The sequence below is a fragment of the Kogia breviceps genome, chromosome 19, assembly GCF_026419965.1.
Source record: "Kogia breviceps isolate mKogBre1 chromosome 19, mKogBre1 haplotype 1, whole genome shotgun sequence".
In the NCBI taxonomy this organism is placed as follows: domain Eukaryota; kingdom Metazoa; phylum Chordata; class Mammalia; order Artiodactyla; family Physeteridae; genus Kogia; species Kogia breviceps.
In genome coordinates, this window is record NC_081328.1 from 38,301,984 (window position 1) to 38,320,321 (window position 18,338).

An 18,338-nucleotide genomic window follows, 5' to 3' on the forward strand; every position below is an offset into this window, starting at 1 on the left:
TGGACAGGGATATTTATGGGAACTGCAGGACAGACTTTTGGAATGGTGATTATTCCTGGAAAACATGGTATGCATCATTAACATGACTGTTGAGCTATATGTAACTGTGAAGTCGTTGGGAGCCCTCGCAGGCTTCTTATGGTAAACCACAGTGATAGTCTTAGGACCAAGTAGTTTAGTTTTCTTTCTGGCAACAAGATTCGGGAACTTGGCCTGCTTTCCTCTCTGACAGTGCTCATATTTCCTTGAGATTCTTCTTCCCCGCCTCGAAGCAGGGAAGTCAAAACTAGTAAGTGATTAAGCTGGGATTGAAGCCCAGGTCTCTCATTTCTTTCTATAGTAATGTGGGAAGAAGCTGGGAGGGAGACAATTAGGGGTAGAATGAGAACCATGACTGCGGAGGAAGAAAGAGGAGAAAATGGGAGAGAACAAGGAAAAACCCATAGTCCTTGGATACCTAGTAGTCTGTGTGAATTGGTTCTAGGAGGTTTATTCCTTTATAATGCTTTAGAATTGTACACAATTTTTAGATGCTTTTTTTTTTAACCCCCAGATAGAGGGTTTGGAGTTTAACAGATTTCCAAAGAGTTCTGTGACTCAGAAATATTTTGAGGGCTTCCCTGGTGGCACAGTGGTTGAGAGTCCGCCTGCCGATGCAGGGGACACGGGTTCGTGCCCCGGTCCGGGAAAATCCCACTTGCCGTGGAGCGGCTGGGCCCGTGAGCCATGGACACTGAGCCTGCACATCCGGAGCCTGTGCTCCGCAACGGGAGAGGCCACAACAGTGAGAGGCCCGCGTACCACCAAAAAAAAAAAATTTTGAACCGAACACTGAACCGTGCAATTTGTCTGCAGTTTGTTCTAATGAAGCTTTTTTTCAATGGATTTTTTTCCCCCTTAAAATAGGGAAAGGGAGAACAGAACTCTGTCTGAGCCAAAAAGCTTATAAAGTCTGGATATTAAAAAAAAAATTCTGGCTGTAGGAAAAATGGTGAAATAAGCTAGTTTTCTCAGCCGTTTCCGTGAAGGCAGAAGTTATGGCTATTCAGTTGCTATCACTAGAAACTGTTGTGAAATACTGAAGCCCAGAAGATTTCCAGGTCTGAGTGATTCACGATATTTTGTAGACTTCGACAAAGTATGGTTTGTTTTTACAGCCTTCTGCATTACCTTCAAAATACCTGGGGATTTGGGACATGAACTTTGACACATGGTGCAGAAAAGGATGAAAGTGTTTGAAAACAGAATGGTCCTGGAGAACTTGGGGTATGGTGTGTCATCCACAGGCCTTATTTGAGGGTCCAGGGCAGGTGACAGCAAACTGCAGGTGCAGGCCAGGACTGGGCTGCCTCCTGTTTTTGTAGTTTTATTAGGACACAGCCATGCCCACTTATTTACATATTATTTATGTAGCAGTTGCTTTCAACTATAAGGGCAGAATTGTATAGTTGCTACAGGGATTGTATGGCGTGAAAAACCTAAAATAATTGCTATGTGGGCTTTTACAAAGTTTGCCAATCCTGGTCTAGGGTCTAAAGAAATGGGTGAGGGAAACTGGAAAAGGCTTGTACTGGTTTGCACATACACCTTATTTCAAAATGTTTCTTTGTACTATGCCCATGAATGTTGGCAATCTGTGTGTACATGATGGCCATAACTTACAAATGTAGAACCAAATTCTACCCTGTGCACAGACTTTCTTTTCATTTCGTGTGTTGCTAATTTGAGTAATGTGTGTATGCATATTATTTAACTGAAGTTTATTTTTTGGCCCATGTACCATAACATGATTCCATTGGAAACTTTCAAATTATTTTAAACTTTTTTTTTTTTTACTTTGGAGAACATTTTGTACTTTAAACTATCATGGTAGAACAGTTCAAATTGGGTAACTCACTGGGAAAGAATAACTCTTCTGGCAGTAATTGAAGAATTTAAAAAATTCTCTTTACCTGTTATGTTTGAACTATTACTTACTCATCGTCAGCTATAATTGTCCTCACAAATTCTTCTCTCCCACTGACCATTTTCATCCAAATAGTACTGTATATTTGAGTAGTGCTTTGCCAAATATTTTCACATGTATACTATTTCAAACATTCCTGTGAGGTAGGCAGGGTAGGAGTTCTGATCAACCAACATCTTTCTCTTAATTTTCAGGTGTGAAAATTGAGGCCTAGGGAATTTAAGTGATTCCTTCCTGGTTACGTGGGTCATTACTGACAGTCCCAGGGCTGATATCCTGCAATTGTTGGTAACTGGAATTATTATTTACTTTTGTATTTTGTTATGGAAGGGTGCATTTGAACCATTTCAGAGAGATTGAAGAATATTAATTTCTATTCATACATCCAGTGAGGATAATATTATTCATCTGTGGGATTGTTGTAAGAATTAGAGATTGTGTACGAAGATGCTGAGTACAGGGCCAGGAGCAGAGTGGACACTCTGCAAATGGTGGCTCTGCCGTTATTATACTTTTCCCAGGATCATGGGATTATTTTTATTTTTTAATTAGAATATGCCATTTATTAGAATATACTCTTAATTTTTCTGTTGTTAAAAAAAGTATAGAAATTGTGCTTTTAGGGCTTCCCTGGTGGCGCAGTGGTTGGGAGTCCGCCTTCCGATGCAGGGGACACGGGTTCGTGCCCCGGTCCGGGAAGATCCCACGTGACGCAGAGCGGCTGGGCCCGTGAGCCATGGCCGCTGAGCCTGCGCGTCCGGAGCCTGTGCTCCGCAACGGGAGAGGCCACAACAGTGAGAGGCCCGCGTACCGGAAAAAAAAAAAAAAAAAAAATTGTGTTTTGTGCACCTTGGGTACAGTTTTTTTCATTCCCCAATTGAGCTAACAATATTGGAACAATTAAACTCAAAACAATATATCAAACTCAAATACAATGCAGGTTTGTAGTTCATGTTTCAATTTTTTTTTATTGTAGTGGTATCATTTACTTTGGTAAATTCATATCCCAATTTAAAATGCCCCAAAGCAAATAAAACTCTGTTATAAATTCAAGTACTGTATTTTAAAATGTACATGTAATACACACAATAGCTGCATAGTGGAATTACTATAACAAGCAGTTACATTCATGATGCCCAGAACTAAGTTTTCGACACGGCATATAGATTACACTAGATATATTTCTTTATTTATGATAACTGTTACTTAGTACAGTAACTTTAGTACAATAGCTTATATGATTGCATTTCCAAAGCTTTAATAAAGTTAGTAGCATTTAACTAATATTGAATGAAAACATTTTTATGTGTAGGATGTATTTTAGGTCAGATGCTTATGCAAGAATAAGCACTTAACATGCTGTTGTATCCTTGACAAAACAAAATCATCCCTTTCACTGAACAGAATAAGCCAGGCTAAAAGAAATCTGAAGTAATCAAAAGAAAATTTAAATGTGATTCCCTGTATTATGTTAAAGATTATTTAACATAATTTTCTTCTGGTTAAAATATACTTTTTTTTTTTTTTTTGGTTGAAAGAAAGAAGAGAGAAAGAGAGAGGGAGAGTTGTAAAGGCTGTATTAATATGCTAACAGCTGTAGCCCTTAGATGATACTTTAGCTGGGAAGAAAGTATGGTGAGTTGTACTCAGTGTTTTTTTCTGCTTAGAAAAAAATTGATAGCCTATAAATTTCTAATGTTTTAAAACAGGTATTTATTATTTAAGGTCTTTAAATATACCTGTATTAAACAAATTAGATAGTTAAAAAAACTTTGCAACAATACTTGACTTATTCACAAATATATTTTCTAGCCATATTTATTAGAGTTTGAACAATTTAAAAACATAAATCCTGCAAATACTCTTAGCTTAGATAACAATACTGTTATCTTAATTCACATAAATGTTCACAAGAAATATTTATAATACTTTATATAGTATCTTTAATGCTTGCATCAGAGACTCAAATTAATTACATTTAACTTTACAGATGGAAAAGGTGGGATGGTGAGAGGGTGGATTAACTGTTCTAGTAATCGGAGTAACTAGCTTTCATGTTCTTTTTGTGCAGCTGGACTTCTGATTGTTTTGTGGGGGAGGACACAACCTTTAAAGTTCTTAGAATAAAGTTAACTCTCTGGAAATCAGATAATGATTACAAAAAGCTTTCAGATGAAGATTAATTTAATCATCAAATTAGCCCTGGGGTGTTTTCTATAGTTTGTTCAAAACATCTTGCAGAAAATAACTGTTATTTTTCTACCTGTGCAAATTATTATCTCAAAAGGAAAACATTTGGTTAAGTGAATGTCTTCTTTAAAGGTTCATTTATAATTGCTTTCTTTTTTTAAGTAGAAAAATCTTTTTAGATATAACCAGTCATGGAATAATGATGAATAACTCAGTGTGGTTCTTAACATAATACAATCATATTTAAACAGACTATTCCCTTTTCCTTAGAATGTTCAGCCACTGAGTGAAATTTCAAAGGCTTAACTAAACCATCTTAATGCCTACAGTCTCTGATAAAAATTTCAAGGGAAAAAGAAGACTATTTGGAGAATAAATAAAATAGAAACTGTACTAAATTTCTGATTTTAAGCTCCCTCTGTCCAAAAAAATACAACTATAATTAGATTCAGAGACATTTTGTACCCCCCCTTTTTTTTTCTGAAGAGTCATACATTGGTCATAACGTACATACTTAGTAACTTACATTTTGGGACAGAAGGTCGTCAGCAGGCCTACCTTGGTCCAACCTAATGTCATTTTCACATCAAGTCAAATACTGTCTTTGGATTAATTAGCTGCTGATGGAGGTTTGATAGAGGGGATACTGCATGATCTTCTCATGATAAGCCTGACTTCTATATCTGGTAGATTATCCTGCTTAGTCTGTAAGCACCCTTCATCAGTGGCTGCTAAATGAAGATCAAATCGAAGAGAAACAGATTTTTTCCTTAATCGAGGGTTATCTTTAAAGAAGGAACCTTCCCATTCTTTAATAACTTCATCCACTTTCTCTGTCCTGAAATGATAAAATAAATCTTTCTATATGAAGAAGTATGGCTATAGTAAAAAACATGTAATATGTATTGTATATGAAAAATAAATCAAGAAATGTAATTTATATTTACATTTTAAATTATAATTTATAATTTACATTGTGACATTTATTATAGTCTTTAAAAATCATGAATAAAATTTCTAACTGATTCTATGGAATTCTCATGTTTTGGTTATATTTTTGGAAAAATGGTCAATTAAGGATAGAGTACTTCATCTGAGTTTTTGTTTATGTATATTTATTCATGTCAGGTTAAAAATCACAATATATAAAATTATGTTTGGAAACGTTCAAAGATTGCTGAGATTACTCAATTGAAGTTAATTTTTTTGGCATATGTTCACTGTTAGTCAAAATTTTTTACTTACTGAACAGTGCCATGAGCTTCAGCGCTTTCTTTCACGACATTTCCATTTAATATTGCTTGTTTGGTCACTGTTTCCACTTTTTCGTTCTCATACTTCTGTGGGACTTTTGTTGAAAAAGATATTTCATTTATAATGGCTGTGAAAATATTATTTATGAAATATTAAATTACAATGTTGAAGTACTATTCACAGTCAATTTGTATGTCAAAACTTTATTCAAATATTGCTTGTTTTTGCTACTTTAGAGTATTTATTTGTAATCCCTATAAATGGCACTTCACTTTTTAAGTTAGTTAACTTATATCAGAAACTCACCTGAAGGTAAAACAAAACCAACTCTACTTGTGGTAGGTTTTTGTTCTTTTTTCCCACCTTGGATGCAACCATAATATCTGAAATTGGAAAGAATTATAGGAGCAACATTTTATCAGCATGTAATCGAAACAAATGCTCACAAATAAGAGAATGGATAAATTGTAGCATAGTCATACAAAGGAAATACTACTTAGTGAAAATTAGTGAACTAGGGGTATACTCTATCTGGAGGGAACAATCTCCCAAGTATAACATTGAGTGGGGAAAGAAAGATACATTGTAACTAATTTTATCAAGGTTAGAAAACATGTAAAACAATTTCACATTTTGCTTAGGGATATATAATGAGACTAATGAGACATAAGCATCAGATCTGGGAGCCAGGTTAGACTGAGGGAGGAGAATGAGATTGGTGGGGGTGTGGCTTAGGTGCTGGGGGTGGGGATTGGGGGGGACTTCAATAACATTGTAAATGTCTCACTTCTTAAACATGGGAGTTCATTATATTTTTCTTGATACTTTGTATATTTATCTTAAATTTAAGATACCTGTGTATCTTAAATATAGCATAATAAAATTTTTAAAATTATATTAAAGGAATGTTAAAGACCACTTTATCAACATCTTGAATGATTAGGCATTAAATAAAATTTACAACCATTTTATTTCATAATGAATAAATTATATGTATATAGCTATATATATATTTACATAGCACTGTTTTAAGCACTTTACAAACAATTCATTTAATCCTCAGCAGTTTTGAGGTAGGCAATATTATTCCCATTTTATAGATGAGAAAACTGAGGAACAGAGAGATTCAGTAACTTTCCCAGCATCACTTAGCTAGTAAGTGGCATATTTTTAATTCAATTTATGTTTTTCAAAGATTTAGTAAATGTCGAGAATTATTATAGGTGAAAGTAGTTTCCTCCAGTTTTATAGAGGACTCAGAATTCTGAAGTAAGCAGGAATAAAGGTTTTCTTTTTATGGGAACATAGAAAATTGTACATTGTGCTGTGCTCAAAGCCATATGACCTTATACGTGATTGCAGATTATGAAATTATGTGAATTAATAAGAATTCCTTTTTTGATACCTTTCATTACCAGGATATCTGGAAATCTTTCAAATCATGTACTCAGAACAACATTGCTTTCCGTGGTTGTACTATAATAGTAATAATAACATTATTATTATTATGGTTATAATAATGGTTATTATTATTTTGGTGTTTGATGTGTGTGGGGAGTGGGCCCTTGTGGGAGGAGGAATGTGGTAATGTGTGAATTTTTCAAACTTTCTTTGTGGGTGGTCCATAGAAGGCACTGACTAATTCTAAAAGGGGTGAATGGCAAGGAAAGTGAGAAAATTAAGGAAGGTCATTTTTGTAGCGATGGAGAATTGTTTACATTTTGTTCTAGGCTTTCTGTGCTCTTTGTTGTAGCTAATGTCCCTGACTTTGGCTACTCTGTTCATAATTTTGGGAGGCTGGAAATAGTTCTCCCGCATATTTTTTGCAGTGCCTACTAATCCTGTCTTGTGGTAGGAACTCTGTGAGCATGCCTTGGTTATGATGGGTTTTAGATTTAATTTCTCTATCTCAGTGACATAAATGGGTCTGTATTTCTGGTCATTCACTATATGGAATTAGGTACCTGATTTCTTCCTTTTCTAGGAGTCGGCGATAAGTTGCGATTTCTTGTTCTAGCCTCATCTTCGTGTTGAGGAGCATCTCATGCTCTTGAAGCTGCTTTTCAATGCCGCGCCTTACTTCCTGAAGCTCTTTTTCTAGTCCTTCAATCACTGCCTCTAGGTCTTGCAGCTGCATCTGGTAATGTTGTTCACTGGCTTGTAGGGAGTTTTCAAGGCCCCTTTCCTGTTTTATACAGATCTTCATCAGTGAATCAGGGAAACTAACTGTGTTTCTGAAATCTGATTTGCAATGTTTTTGTTCTATTGAGTTCTCTTCTTTCTTAAAAAGGTTGCAATAATTGTACAGCCCTTATGCAAGAGGTATTTCCTTACAGCTTTAGGTATGACCCAAATTTTAAAAAGCTGTATTTTCTATTTACAGCTAGAGAGCTTACTATTTCAAAGGAATCCTGTGATAATTCTTAATGGCAAAAAAAAAAAAAAAAAAAAAATCTGCAGTGTGATTAGTCTATTACACCCTAATTTATTTGATTTCTTAAATATTGAAAAATATAGAATATTAAATATCAAAGCCAGAGCAGACTGCTTATAAAAGGCATTTTCAGAAAGTGTTTAAATATTTTTCTATTAGAATTCTCAGTGGTATGGATAAAAGACTCCCCACTGTTACGACCTTGGATAATGACAAAGGCTCTATTCCCCTACTCTAACAATTAGAGAACCCCAGGGTGATAAGCGAGGGTTATTTCTTTTTTTTTTTTTTTTTTTTTTTTTTGCGGTACTCTCCCGGCCATGGCTCACGGGCCCAGCCGCTCCGCGGCACGTGGGATCTTCCCGGACCGGGGCACGAACCCATGTCCCCTGCATCGGCAGGTGGACTCCCAACCACTGCGCCACCAGGGAAGCCCCGGTTATTTCATTTTTAAAGGTGTGAATAAACCTTGAGTGAATTGACAATAGTTATTGCCATGATGGAGGCAGGGCGGTGGTAGTTGAACTAGGTCCATGGATGGAATTCAGTGGTCTGATTTTCAGTTTCTCACTGGCCAGTAATGGACATTATTCCTTTCCTTCTCTTAATCAGATAACATCTGGGGGATTCAATGGGCCAGTTGCTTTTGAGATTATTCTCACCACAGCATGGAGAGATTCAATTTCCACTTGCAGGTGATGCCACTGGCGTCGGGCTTCCTTGAGTTCTGCTTGAGCTGCCTTTAAAGCCTCTTCATCTTTGTCCATTTTTTTGCTTAGATCTTCCTCCAACTAGAAGAAAGACAACAACAATAACAACAAAAAAAAGGACTCTTGAAAATGAGACATTTAAAAGCAGTTATAGAAAAATAGTATAGGAATCAAATAGTTTTTTCTTTAAATTTTTAAATTACCAATGTGTGTTCTGCTTGATGCTCAGTTACTAATTAATTAAATTCGTGAGCGAGTCAATTGCACTCTTAGCCTCAGTTTTCTAGGATGTAAAATGAACCTCAAAATTCTTTTCCTACCATGACAGTCTATGAAATGTAGAAAAATACATTTAATGAGAAGTAAGTTTGCAGGACCTAAGTTTGAGACCTCTGATCCTTTTTTTTTTTTTTAATTTTTTGATGTGGACCATTTTTTAAAAGTCTTTATTGAATTTGTTACAATATTGCTTCTGTTTTCTGTTTTGGATTTTTGGCCGCAAGGCATGTGGGATCTTAGCTCCCCAACCAGGGATTGAACCCACACCCCCTGAACTGGAAGGCGAAGTCTTAACCACTGGACTGCCAGGGAAGTCCTGAGACCTCTGATTCTTAACTTTCTATTGTTTATGGCATCATTAAGGAAGAAAGAAAGAAAATTAGCTACTACCCACCCCCCCATATTTTCTTGTAGGCTGCTTCATAAAAGCAGATAAACAGCTATATATCCTAAATCGATCATTTCTGATCGATGGACAGGATACTTTACAATAATTTACAGGATAATTTACAATACTGCTAGAAAGTATATTATGAATCATTTAGAGAGTTAAGTTATCATAGGCATTAGAGATTCTATAATAGACTTCGGTATTAAGAGAACCCATTGTTGAGTTACCTTTTTTAGAAGGCATGTTAATTTTAATTTTGGATATCCAAGGTGGTAGCAGAAATGACTTCTTTAAAGACTGTTTTCTAAATGTTCTTATATTAAATAACAGGTGGATTATTTTATATTCAGCTTTAAGTGTTCTTATGCTGATGTTGGGATTAAATGAAAGTATCTTTTGACAGAATTCTCAACATTTGGCCCCAAGTACAGTAGGAGCAATGTATGGAATTGATTGAAGTATTTTGAAGCAAAAATTAGAACTTCTTAATGTGTATATATAAGTGCATTTTAAAATGTAAAAAATTTAATTTGGTGGTACCATAGATTTTTTTTAAAAGGCAATATTGGATTAAATGAAAGTCAATAAAGTTTAGCGCAAGATATTAGACAACAAAATTCATTCATTTCTTTTGGTTTGTTGTATCACTTATTCTTAGTGTTAAGTTGGCAAAGCCAAGCAGCAACACATATCAGAGCAACTACAAAAGAGGATGACAAGAATTTTGGAAATAGAAGAGCATAAAAATGCTGGTCTCTTGGATGTTGAGTGAGGAGCTGGCAGCTAGGCTTGTGTGGTAGCTAGATTCCGAAGATGGCTCCCAATGAATCACACCTCCCCAGATTCATGTCCTTGTTTGGTCCTCTTCCACACTGAATCTGGGATAACCTGTGTCTTGTTTTAGCCAGTAGAATATAGCTGAAGTGCCAGTTCTAGGCCTAAGCCTTAGATGAGATGACCCAGATGACTTCCACTCCTATGATTTTGGGAGCTCTGGGCCAACAGGTAAGAGAACTGGATACCCTGTTGGAGAGGTCACGTAGAGAGGCCAGATGGAGAGAAACAGGCCCAGTTGTCTCAGCTGAGCCAGCCTTCCAGAAATGCCTTGCCAAGGTGCCAGACACAGGAGTGAGCCACCTTGGATGTCCCAACCTAGTTTTGCCCCAAGATGGCTGAAGTTCTAGCCAATGTCATGTGCAGCAGAAGAATAGCCCCCACGGAACCCAGTCAACCCACAGCATCGTGAAAGACAATACAATTGTTTTAATCCACCAAGTTCTGGAGTGGTTTGTTATACAGCAGTAAATAACTAAAATAGCTTATGTTTATTTTGTAACAAGTAAGTAATCAGGCTTCCTTGAATTTATTCCAGTTGATTTTCTAAATTATTTGAAAAAAAATCCCCTAGTTTTATGTTAAGAAGATGAAACAAAACTTACTGTAGTCTTGCTTTTTCACTTTATTCACTTCAGCATAATGACTTGTAAACTAAATGACTTGTATTTCTATTATTGCAAAATAAAATGGTTATTTGGCTTATAATTTTTAGAAATTGTCATCTGTTAATTGTTTTCTTCTCTTTGTAAAAGGTGAGTGAACTATTCCAACACTTCAATCAAATATCCCAGTGAATTTGCTTCATCTACGATGCTGATAATTCTTTATGAAGACCGAAAATGTTACCCAGAAGTTAAATGTATGTTGTTACTAAAAATGAGTTGCATGCAGTAATGTCCTATGATTTCCCAGCAATATTTTTTCCCTTTTGGGTATGTTCTTAAGTAAACTCTTTGCTGTGTTTGGGTGCTTGGAATAGAACTTGTACTCAGATATGATAGGTAAACTAAAAAAAAAAAAAAAAAAAAAAATCCCTGAATTTCTGAATCTTTGTTTCTAAAAGAGTTGTTTATTCATTTGTTTAGAGATGAGACCTTAATTTATTACTAAAGGTGATTGTCACTTTAAAACAAAGTAAGTCTATGAAATTAGGATTTAGCTTTTATTTAACTTGATTCTCTTTTTAAAAAATACTTAAATTTGAATGCTTAGTATTAGAAATAAACATTTCTCATCTTTTAGTACAAAAGCAAAAACCTGTAATTGAAGTAGAAAGTCATTTTCGATTTGGCAATTTTGATAGTCCCAATTTATATAATTGTTTCTGAATGCCATGTTCACATACTCAGATGATTTCTATTTATAACAATCTGGTATAAAATTGAACTCATTAAAAAATGATAGAAACCTTTTAGAAATATTTTACTTAGTTTTATCTTGCAAAGTGTGGAAGCTAATAAATCTTAACTATAAAGCTTGTCATTTTAAAGATGTTATTTATATTATCTCTATAAATAACTCCATAATAGCTTGGAAGGGTATCTGAAATGTTCCTTCCTGTAGATCTAAAAGAGATTAGAATGCACCATTTTATTGCATGTTGATTCCATGTTTTGTTAATGATAGTAACCTCATGATTTATATAAAAATCAAATGTATCAATCAACATTCATTTAATGGTTATTTAACAGTAATAATCACAGCCTTTCCCCCTGTAGTCCCAGTCACTTTGCAATAAAACCTAAATTCCTTCCCCAGTATATGCTGCATTGAAAAGGAAATACTGTACCTCAGAGAGGCCGGGGCAGGAATTGGATAGACATGGATTGTCTCCTTATCCTGGAAGATGCCTGTCTGTATGAAATCATTACCTGGATCCTTGTTGAGAGCACGGTCTCTATCTGATTTCTGGTGAGGAGCTTTTCATATTTTGCCCTGATCTCATTGAGTAGCTGGGACAGCTCCATTCTTTTCCCATCCTCCACCTTGGCTATCAGAACCTTATCGATAGGATGAGTCTCTGCCGCAGAACCTGCTCTGTCTGCATCGCGCGCAGAGACAGCTCCATGGAGCCTTAAAGATACAGAGCTCCTTTTTTTCCCCCCCGGAAGCCACGGATATGCCGGGTTTCTAATCAATTATGCAAATATTTGATAAACCCTTTTCTCCTGTTGTTGTTGATCTAGTAGACGTGTCAGGCTCTCTGTAAAGTAACAGAAAAATGAAAACAGTCTCAGTATTCTTGAATTGCTTCTCTAAAACTGAGCCCATTGAGGGGGAAAGTTAATTTAGCTTGTGGAAAGGAAACGGGGCATAACATAAAGAAAATTGTATTTTGTTTTCCCAAGATATTGCATGGAAATAAATCTAGGCTCAAAACATGGTAACTGAGCTTTCCTTTTATGGCTTTCCTCACCATTTGGATAATTTACACAGAAATGCTGTGGGAGGGCATTAGAATATGTTGTAAACCTTGAATATTCTGACAGTTATTGGAAAAAGCTACCATCATATTCAGCTGACAGTGGTCATCAGCCACAGGGCTGACTGACAGTATTTCTCTTAAATACATGCTGCGTGGCTCATGGTGGGCTGCTGGTCTGACGGCAGGCTTTGACATATTGTTGTGAATTCCTGAAGATACATTACGGATGAAGCTATGGCTGTAAATAAGTGCTAACAGAGTCTGAGAGCTGACAGTTAACATTTCCAACGTTTTAATAAGGTTGAAGAAATACAATCAGATGGTCCCTGGGCAGAATGTGTTCATTGAGGTAAGATGTATTGTGGGGTTACTCCTTCATGAGTAAACAGTTAATGACAGCTCCTACTTGTAAATATAACATTTGTGCAACTCTTCTAACTTTAAAAAGCACCTTTACAACTGTCATTCCATTCAGTAGTCACAATCCCTGTCATTTTGTAACCTGTAAAGATGACAAGCCCGAGGCAGGAGGGGTTAGGGCATCTTTCCCAAGGATGTATGGTGATGTAATGGCATCCTTGGCACTGGAACTTTGACTCCTTGGCTGTATTCCAAATATTGTCCCATCTGCCCGTGCATTATGTCTCTCCCCACCTAAATTCCTTGTTTAGCCTGGCAAGCTGGCTGTGTGACTCAAAATATTTTTGAGATACTGTTATTTGTAGAGTGGCTTGGCTGAAAGTGTATCTGGAGTGTAGTTCAGGAAATAATCAATCTTTGGCTCTAGTGCTCACAGGGCCTTTGAATGTGCATCATGCTCTTTTAATTTCGGAATTAACTCGCTCCTGGCCAGTCCAATCTGTGCTGGGCATTCCCACAGTCGCCTCCAAAGAAAGCTGGCTGACCAGAGCCCCTGCTGAGAGGCGAGGTCATTCTTATACTCTGTTTCATTTGACCCACGCCTCCTCCACCCTCCCTACCGGTCACAATGGCGGGTCCTCAAAGTGCAGCAACAATCGATGAGAGGGGGTAGGGAACGGAAAGCACCAAGGTATGGGATCAGAAGGGCACAGACAACTGATGGTTGCAAGGCAAATTTAATAGCAAAGCATAGTCATATATATATACCCCTAAAGCAGGGACTTTGCATAGTCATTGTGCCCTAAAGCAGAAACTTTGTATAAACATTTTTCTATAGAACTGGGCTTTCCTCTGGGCTAGTCGCCACCATATCTGCATCAGCGGGTTTATTGCTTGTTCCACAAAGGCACCAACTTCCCCTCCAGGGTTGCTTTGCCTAGCTTTTAGGGAACAACCAGGGACTCTCAGTATCTGAGCAGGTCTCTGGAGCGATCTGGCCAAAGGCCATCTCCTTTTTTACGTTCAAACCATAAAGTCCAGGATGCATACCAAGGAGAGTACAATCGGGCCCTGAGGCTTATGAGGGTCTTAATGGCGCATTCCTCAGAGGGCAATGCTCGCCACACATGTGAGTAATGAAGTTAATTAATTCAAGATCTCAAATGTCACTTTTCAAGGAAAAATACTGCTAATTTACTTTAAAAAATACTGTCCTTTATTAAAGAAATCAGTAATGATGTCCATTAAAGGCTGTGGCATAAATAAAACTGCAGGATCCATGCAATTCTCAGTGCGTTAGCTATAGTTACACACTGTTCTTTATGCTTCAGAAATCATAACAGAGTGCAAATAAGCAGGGACCCCCACACTTCTCATAGGGATCATCTTGAACCCACTCTAGTTATTAGAAAAGTAAATCATTTGAAAATGTATTTTATTAATAGAAACAAATTAATTATAACATACCTCACAATGGTCAAAATGCTGTGGTTGAGAACACAAGCTCTAGGGACATTCATGAGAGGGAGCCTCCAGACCCTTTGGAGTTAGAATTCAAGACTGAAGGCCATTCATTCATTCATTCAGTTATCAGATGGCTACTTTTTGCACAGAGGTGTGTTGGGTACAGACAAATTGCTAGAAGAGTTCTGAAGAGGAGAGGTGAGCTTTTGGGGCATATTGTGGGGGGAAGAGATGGAGAATCATTGCTGGTTTATGAAACGAGGAGTCACGTGGTCAGATTAATTGGGGAGTAGTGCAGAGCATTTCAGAATAAGGACACCAATTAGAGAACCAGTGTTTACGAAAAGAAACAAGAAACGTAAAGCTATTTTTGAAGTTCTGGCTGGGCGATCATTGGAAACTGGGTTTGAGTAATGCCATGGGCATAGAGGAAAGGGGAGCATGCATGAAATCAGTGAGTTTTAGCAAAAGTGGCAACTGATTATGAAGGGAAGGGGAGGGGAGGGCAGAGATGATACAGGTTCACACTCTCTGCGACTAGAACGTGAGTGGTTCCATGATCAGAATCAGGAAGAGGGAGGGTAATTAGATTAAATTCAATCTAGACCCTTTAAAGGGAAAAGATCTGGGGTCAAGCCTCTGCCTGCCAATTACTAGCAAGGTGTGCTGATGCTCTTTGAACTTCAATTTCCTCATTTGTAAAATGAGACTAATGATATACTCCTCATACTATTACTACTACGAGCATAGGTAGGTACCATTATCATCATCCTCATTTTATAGGTGAAGATACTGAAGTCCAATGAAGTGCAGAGCCAAGATCCAAAGCCAGGCAGTCTGACTCCAGAGCCTACTCTTTCCAGCATAACTGATAGGTAACTTCTTAGTAATCAGAAGTAAAACACTGAGCACATAATAGAGGCCCTTCAATCCTTGTTACTTAGAGTGAGCGCTTGTTAGAAAGCAGACTCTCAGGCCCCGCCCTAGACCTACTAGGTCGGAATCTGCATTTTAAGAAGATCTCTAGGTGATTCGTGTGCACACCAAAGTGTGAGAAGGACCACTTTAAATCACTGCTTCTCAAACTTGCCGCACAATGAACTCATCTGGGGAATTTTAAAAGCTACTGGTGGCCGCGTCACCCTCCCAGAGATTCTGATTTAATCAACACAGGATGTTGCCTGCGCATCCTTTTCCTCCTTGCCCCGCCCCTCTTGGCCCTGCCCCATCCAGGTCCCGCCCCGCAGCCCCCATAAGAGTTTTAAACATTCCCCAGGTGGGTCTAATGTGCAGCAAAGTTTGAGAATTACTGTTACAAATGTTAGGCTTTCTTCTGCTCACTTCCCTCTATGCTTCACCCAGAAGAAATGGGTTGTTAGTTCACGTGTCTGAAATAAGGCTCCCGAAGTTAAACATTGGCAAGTCCCAGTTTTTGCCATAGTTGGTGCAAATCTGAGTCCGTAGATTGAGATAGACAGGACAGATACATTGCTGTATTTTTCTATAACTAATTAGTCTTTGTCTTGAGCTCCCATGCTGTACAGGATATGTAATTAAATGTCATCAATTGGGCTTCCCGCCTTTTCTCCAAGACGTTGCATCTAAGTTTTGGGGCAATTCTGCAGTTGTGACTATGGGGTCCCGTATCATCTTTGATGTCATCTGTCCAAGTCTGGGTTCACTGAGTCAGTCTCCGTTCTTCCCACGTGTCCCATTTGCGTTGTTGGGGAAAACGTTAACAACAAAATCTCCCTGCCCAGAAATTCTCTCCGCAAAGGTAGTAGAGAAAGAAAACACTTTTGCTATTGGATAAGCATTACATTAGAATGTGATGCACATCCTGGAAATCAATAGGAGAGTGCAAAGACAGAAGGAAATCTTCCCCTTCTAGAGCCCATTACGTCCCAGTTCTCAAGAGAAACCATACCTAGTCCTCCTGTAAGAGGACTTGACAGCACCATTTGTCACAGACAGTTCATCTGGTAACTTTACCTGGTAATCGGGGTCACCATCTGTGTTCACTAACAGGCTTCACATGAAGGAAAATTACACTTCTTGTAACAGGAGGTAGCTTTGGAGAGAGGCTCCTACCTTCCCACAGAAACTGGGAGACAGGGCGCTATTTTCCTTGGATATTTACATTCCAAAGTATGGTTCCCAGGTCCCTGAGAAAGATATTCCTAGGTTGTAAAGCTGGCCAAAGGCTTGTTTCACTTTTAAGTTCACTTACGTTTCAAAGAGACAGAGAAAGAATTTACATTTACAAGGTTTCTAAAGTAAATGCTCTAAGAAAAGGAAGCGTGTGTTTGTGTGTGTGTGTGTATGTGTGTGTGTGTGTGTGTGTGTGTGTGTGTGTGTGTCTTACCTTATTTCAACAGGGAGGGTTTAGCCTCTTAGTTTGAATTTGTATCTGCCCTTACAGCCTCCAGCTTCTCGCTTCCATACTTCCCTGCTTGAGGGCTTAAGAACCATCCTGCTGTTTCAGTGTGCCGCTGGCATGGAAATATCAGGTAGCTGGTCTGTGGCTCCATCTGCCTAGACACACTGATCAACCATAACCTATTTGGATCTTGTCCCTTTCCTGGGGCCACAATCTAAGAAGCAGTGTGCCTTGCTCTTAAGCCATCAGGTCCCGAAACTTACTTCGCGTTTTGCTGCTTTGCAGCGGCTCTGACTCAGAAGCGGGACCCGGGGCTCCTCTCTTGGGAACCCACCCCTGCCCCTGTCTCTTCACTCCTCCTTCCTCCCCTCTTCTTTCAGTCCAGGGGAAGCTCTTCTATTCTTGAAGGTTCTATTATAGAACATAAGCCCCAAGACATGTCTATCATGTTCATGTCTCTCTCATCACTTTCTAGCTTTGTGCTGGCCCTGAGATGGGAGACAATAAATATGTGTAGAATGAATGATGCTTCTCCTAAACGTTTTGTTTGGACTCTGAGTGCTCTTCCTTCTAAGACCAAGGATTTTGCTTCACTCTCCCCTGAGGCGATGAACACAGAGTCACGTATTTGCTTGAAGGATGTGGGAGTGGGCGTGATGAACTACCAGGAGACAGACAAGTAGTTCAAAACCATTACACTCCCCATGTTTTTAGTGTTTATAAAGCCAAGCAAGTCAGACACATACCCATCCTTCATCTTGATGGGTTTTTACTGAGTGATATGTTGGGGTTTTGGCATTAACCTTTGGGGGAAATAGCATCCTTCTTGTGTGCAGAGGTCGTATTAATTTCCTTAATCAACCCTTGATAGGTTACTCCTAAGCCTAAAGCTTCCAAGCGTTCTCTGTGGAACTTAACATTAGTTTCTACTCCTCAGAGAAGCTAAGCCCCTCCATGGTTTGACCCTATTCCATGAATCTAGTCTTATCCCTGTCATTCTCCAAAGGTGAATTCCTTATTCTGCCAGATTCAACATCATAGTTCCATGTAAATCATGGTCAGTCCTATCACTTTTCCTTCATTCATATTGGCTTCATGTCTGCCTATTCAAATCCTTCCTTCAAAATTCGAGCCTTTTTACTTTATTGAAACTAAAAGCATTATTGAATAGATGCAAAGTAATAATTATAAACTGTGTACAATGTATTGAGAAAAACAATGCAGCAGATACCCATGAACCACACTCAGGTTAGAAATGAAATGTTGTCATTACCAGTACAACTGAGTCACTTGTATGCCCTCTTCCTGCCCCTGAATTTTGTGTTTATATTTTATTTGCTGTTCTTTTTAGTTTAACCTTTTTTGTTTGCATCACTAAACCATACATCATTTCATAATGGTACAGTACACGTTTTTCAACTTTACATAAATGGAATAATTCTTACTTATGAAACATAAATTAGGTAGTGATTATTTGAACACAAAACATTCTTGTAAATAATGGCCTTCTACAGTGTATTCAGCTAAAATACTTTTTTCATTTTTAGGATTTCATTTATTTCTAAAAAGAAAAATACTCTTTTCATATCTTGTGACTCCAGTATAAAAATAAGCATGACTTCACATAGTGTTTATCTCCTTGGCTTAT

At 37.8% G+C, this 18,338-nt stretch overlaps 1 protein-coding gene across 4 annotated transcripts; it reads right to left on the reverse strand.

Annotated features, from left to right (window-relative positions):
- Positions 1–2,910: 2,910 nt before the first annotated feature.
- KRT222 (keratin 222) lies at positions 2,911–12,161 on the reverse strand. 4 transcript variants are annotated; one of them, XM_059046594.2, is made up of 6 exons: positions 11,933–12,161; positions 8,507–8,635; positions 7,375–7,595; positions 5,717–5,793; positions 5,402–5,537; positions 2,911–4,994 (listed from the first exon to the last, which is right to left on the reverse strand). In XM_059046594.2, exons 1-6 carry the CDS (start codon positions 12,026–12,028, stop codon positions 4,766–4,768), a joined length of 888 nt encoding a protein of 295 aa, XP_058902577.1. In that variant the 5' UTR covers positions 12,029–12,161; the 3' UTR covers positions 2,911–4,765. The 4 variants fall into 4 exon arrangements, with proteins under 4 accessions (XP_058902577.1, XP_066877448.1, XP_066877449.1 ...); XM_067021347.1 differs by having other exon boundaries at positions 11,851–12,140; XM_067021348.1 differs by having other exon boundaries at positions 2,927–4,994; positions 5,402–5,504; positions 11,851–12,132.
- Between the last annotated feature and the right edge of the window lie 6,177 nt (positions 12,162–18,338).

What these genes read in the sequence shown, in the direction of transcription:
- KRT222 (XM_059046594.2), bottom strand. Translation starts at nt 12,028, where the DNA reads ATGGAGCTGTCCCAGCTACTCAATGAGATCAGGGCAAAATATGAAAAG. An exon ending in CTAGAAAAGGAAGAAATCAG is followed by an intron (nt 5,794 to 7,374) that starts GTACCTAATTCC and finishes TTCCAATTTCAG; the next exon opens with ATATTATGGTTGCATCCAAG. An exon ending in GAAGCTCATGGCACTGTTCA is followed by an intron (nt 4,995 to 5,401) that starts GTAAGTAAAAAA and finishes TTATCATTTCAG; the next exon opens with GACAGAGAAAGTGGATGAAG.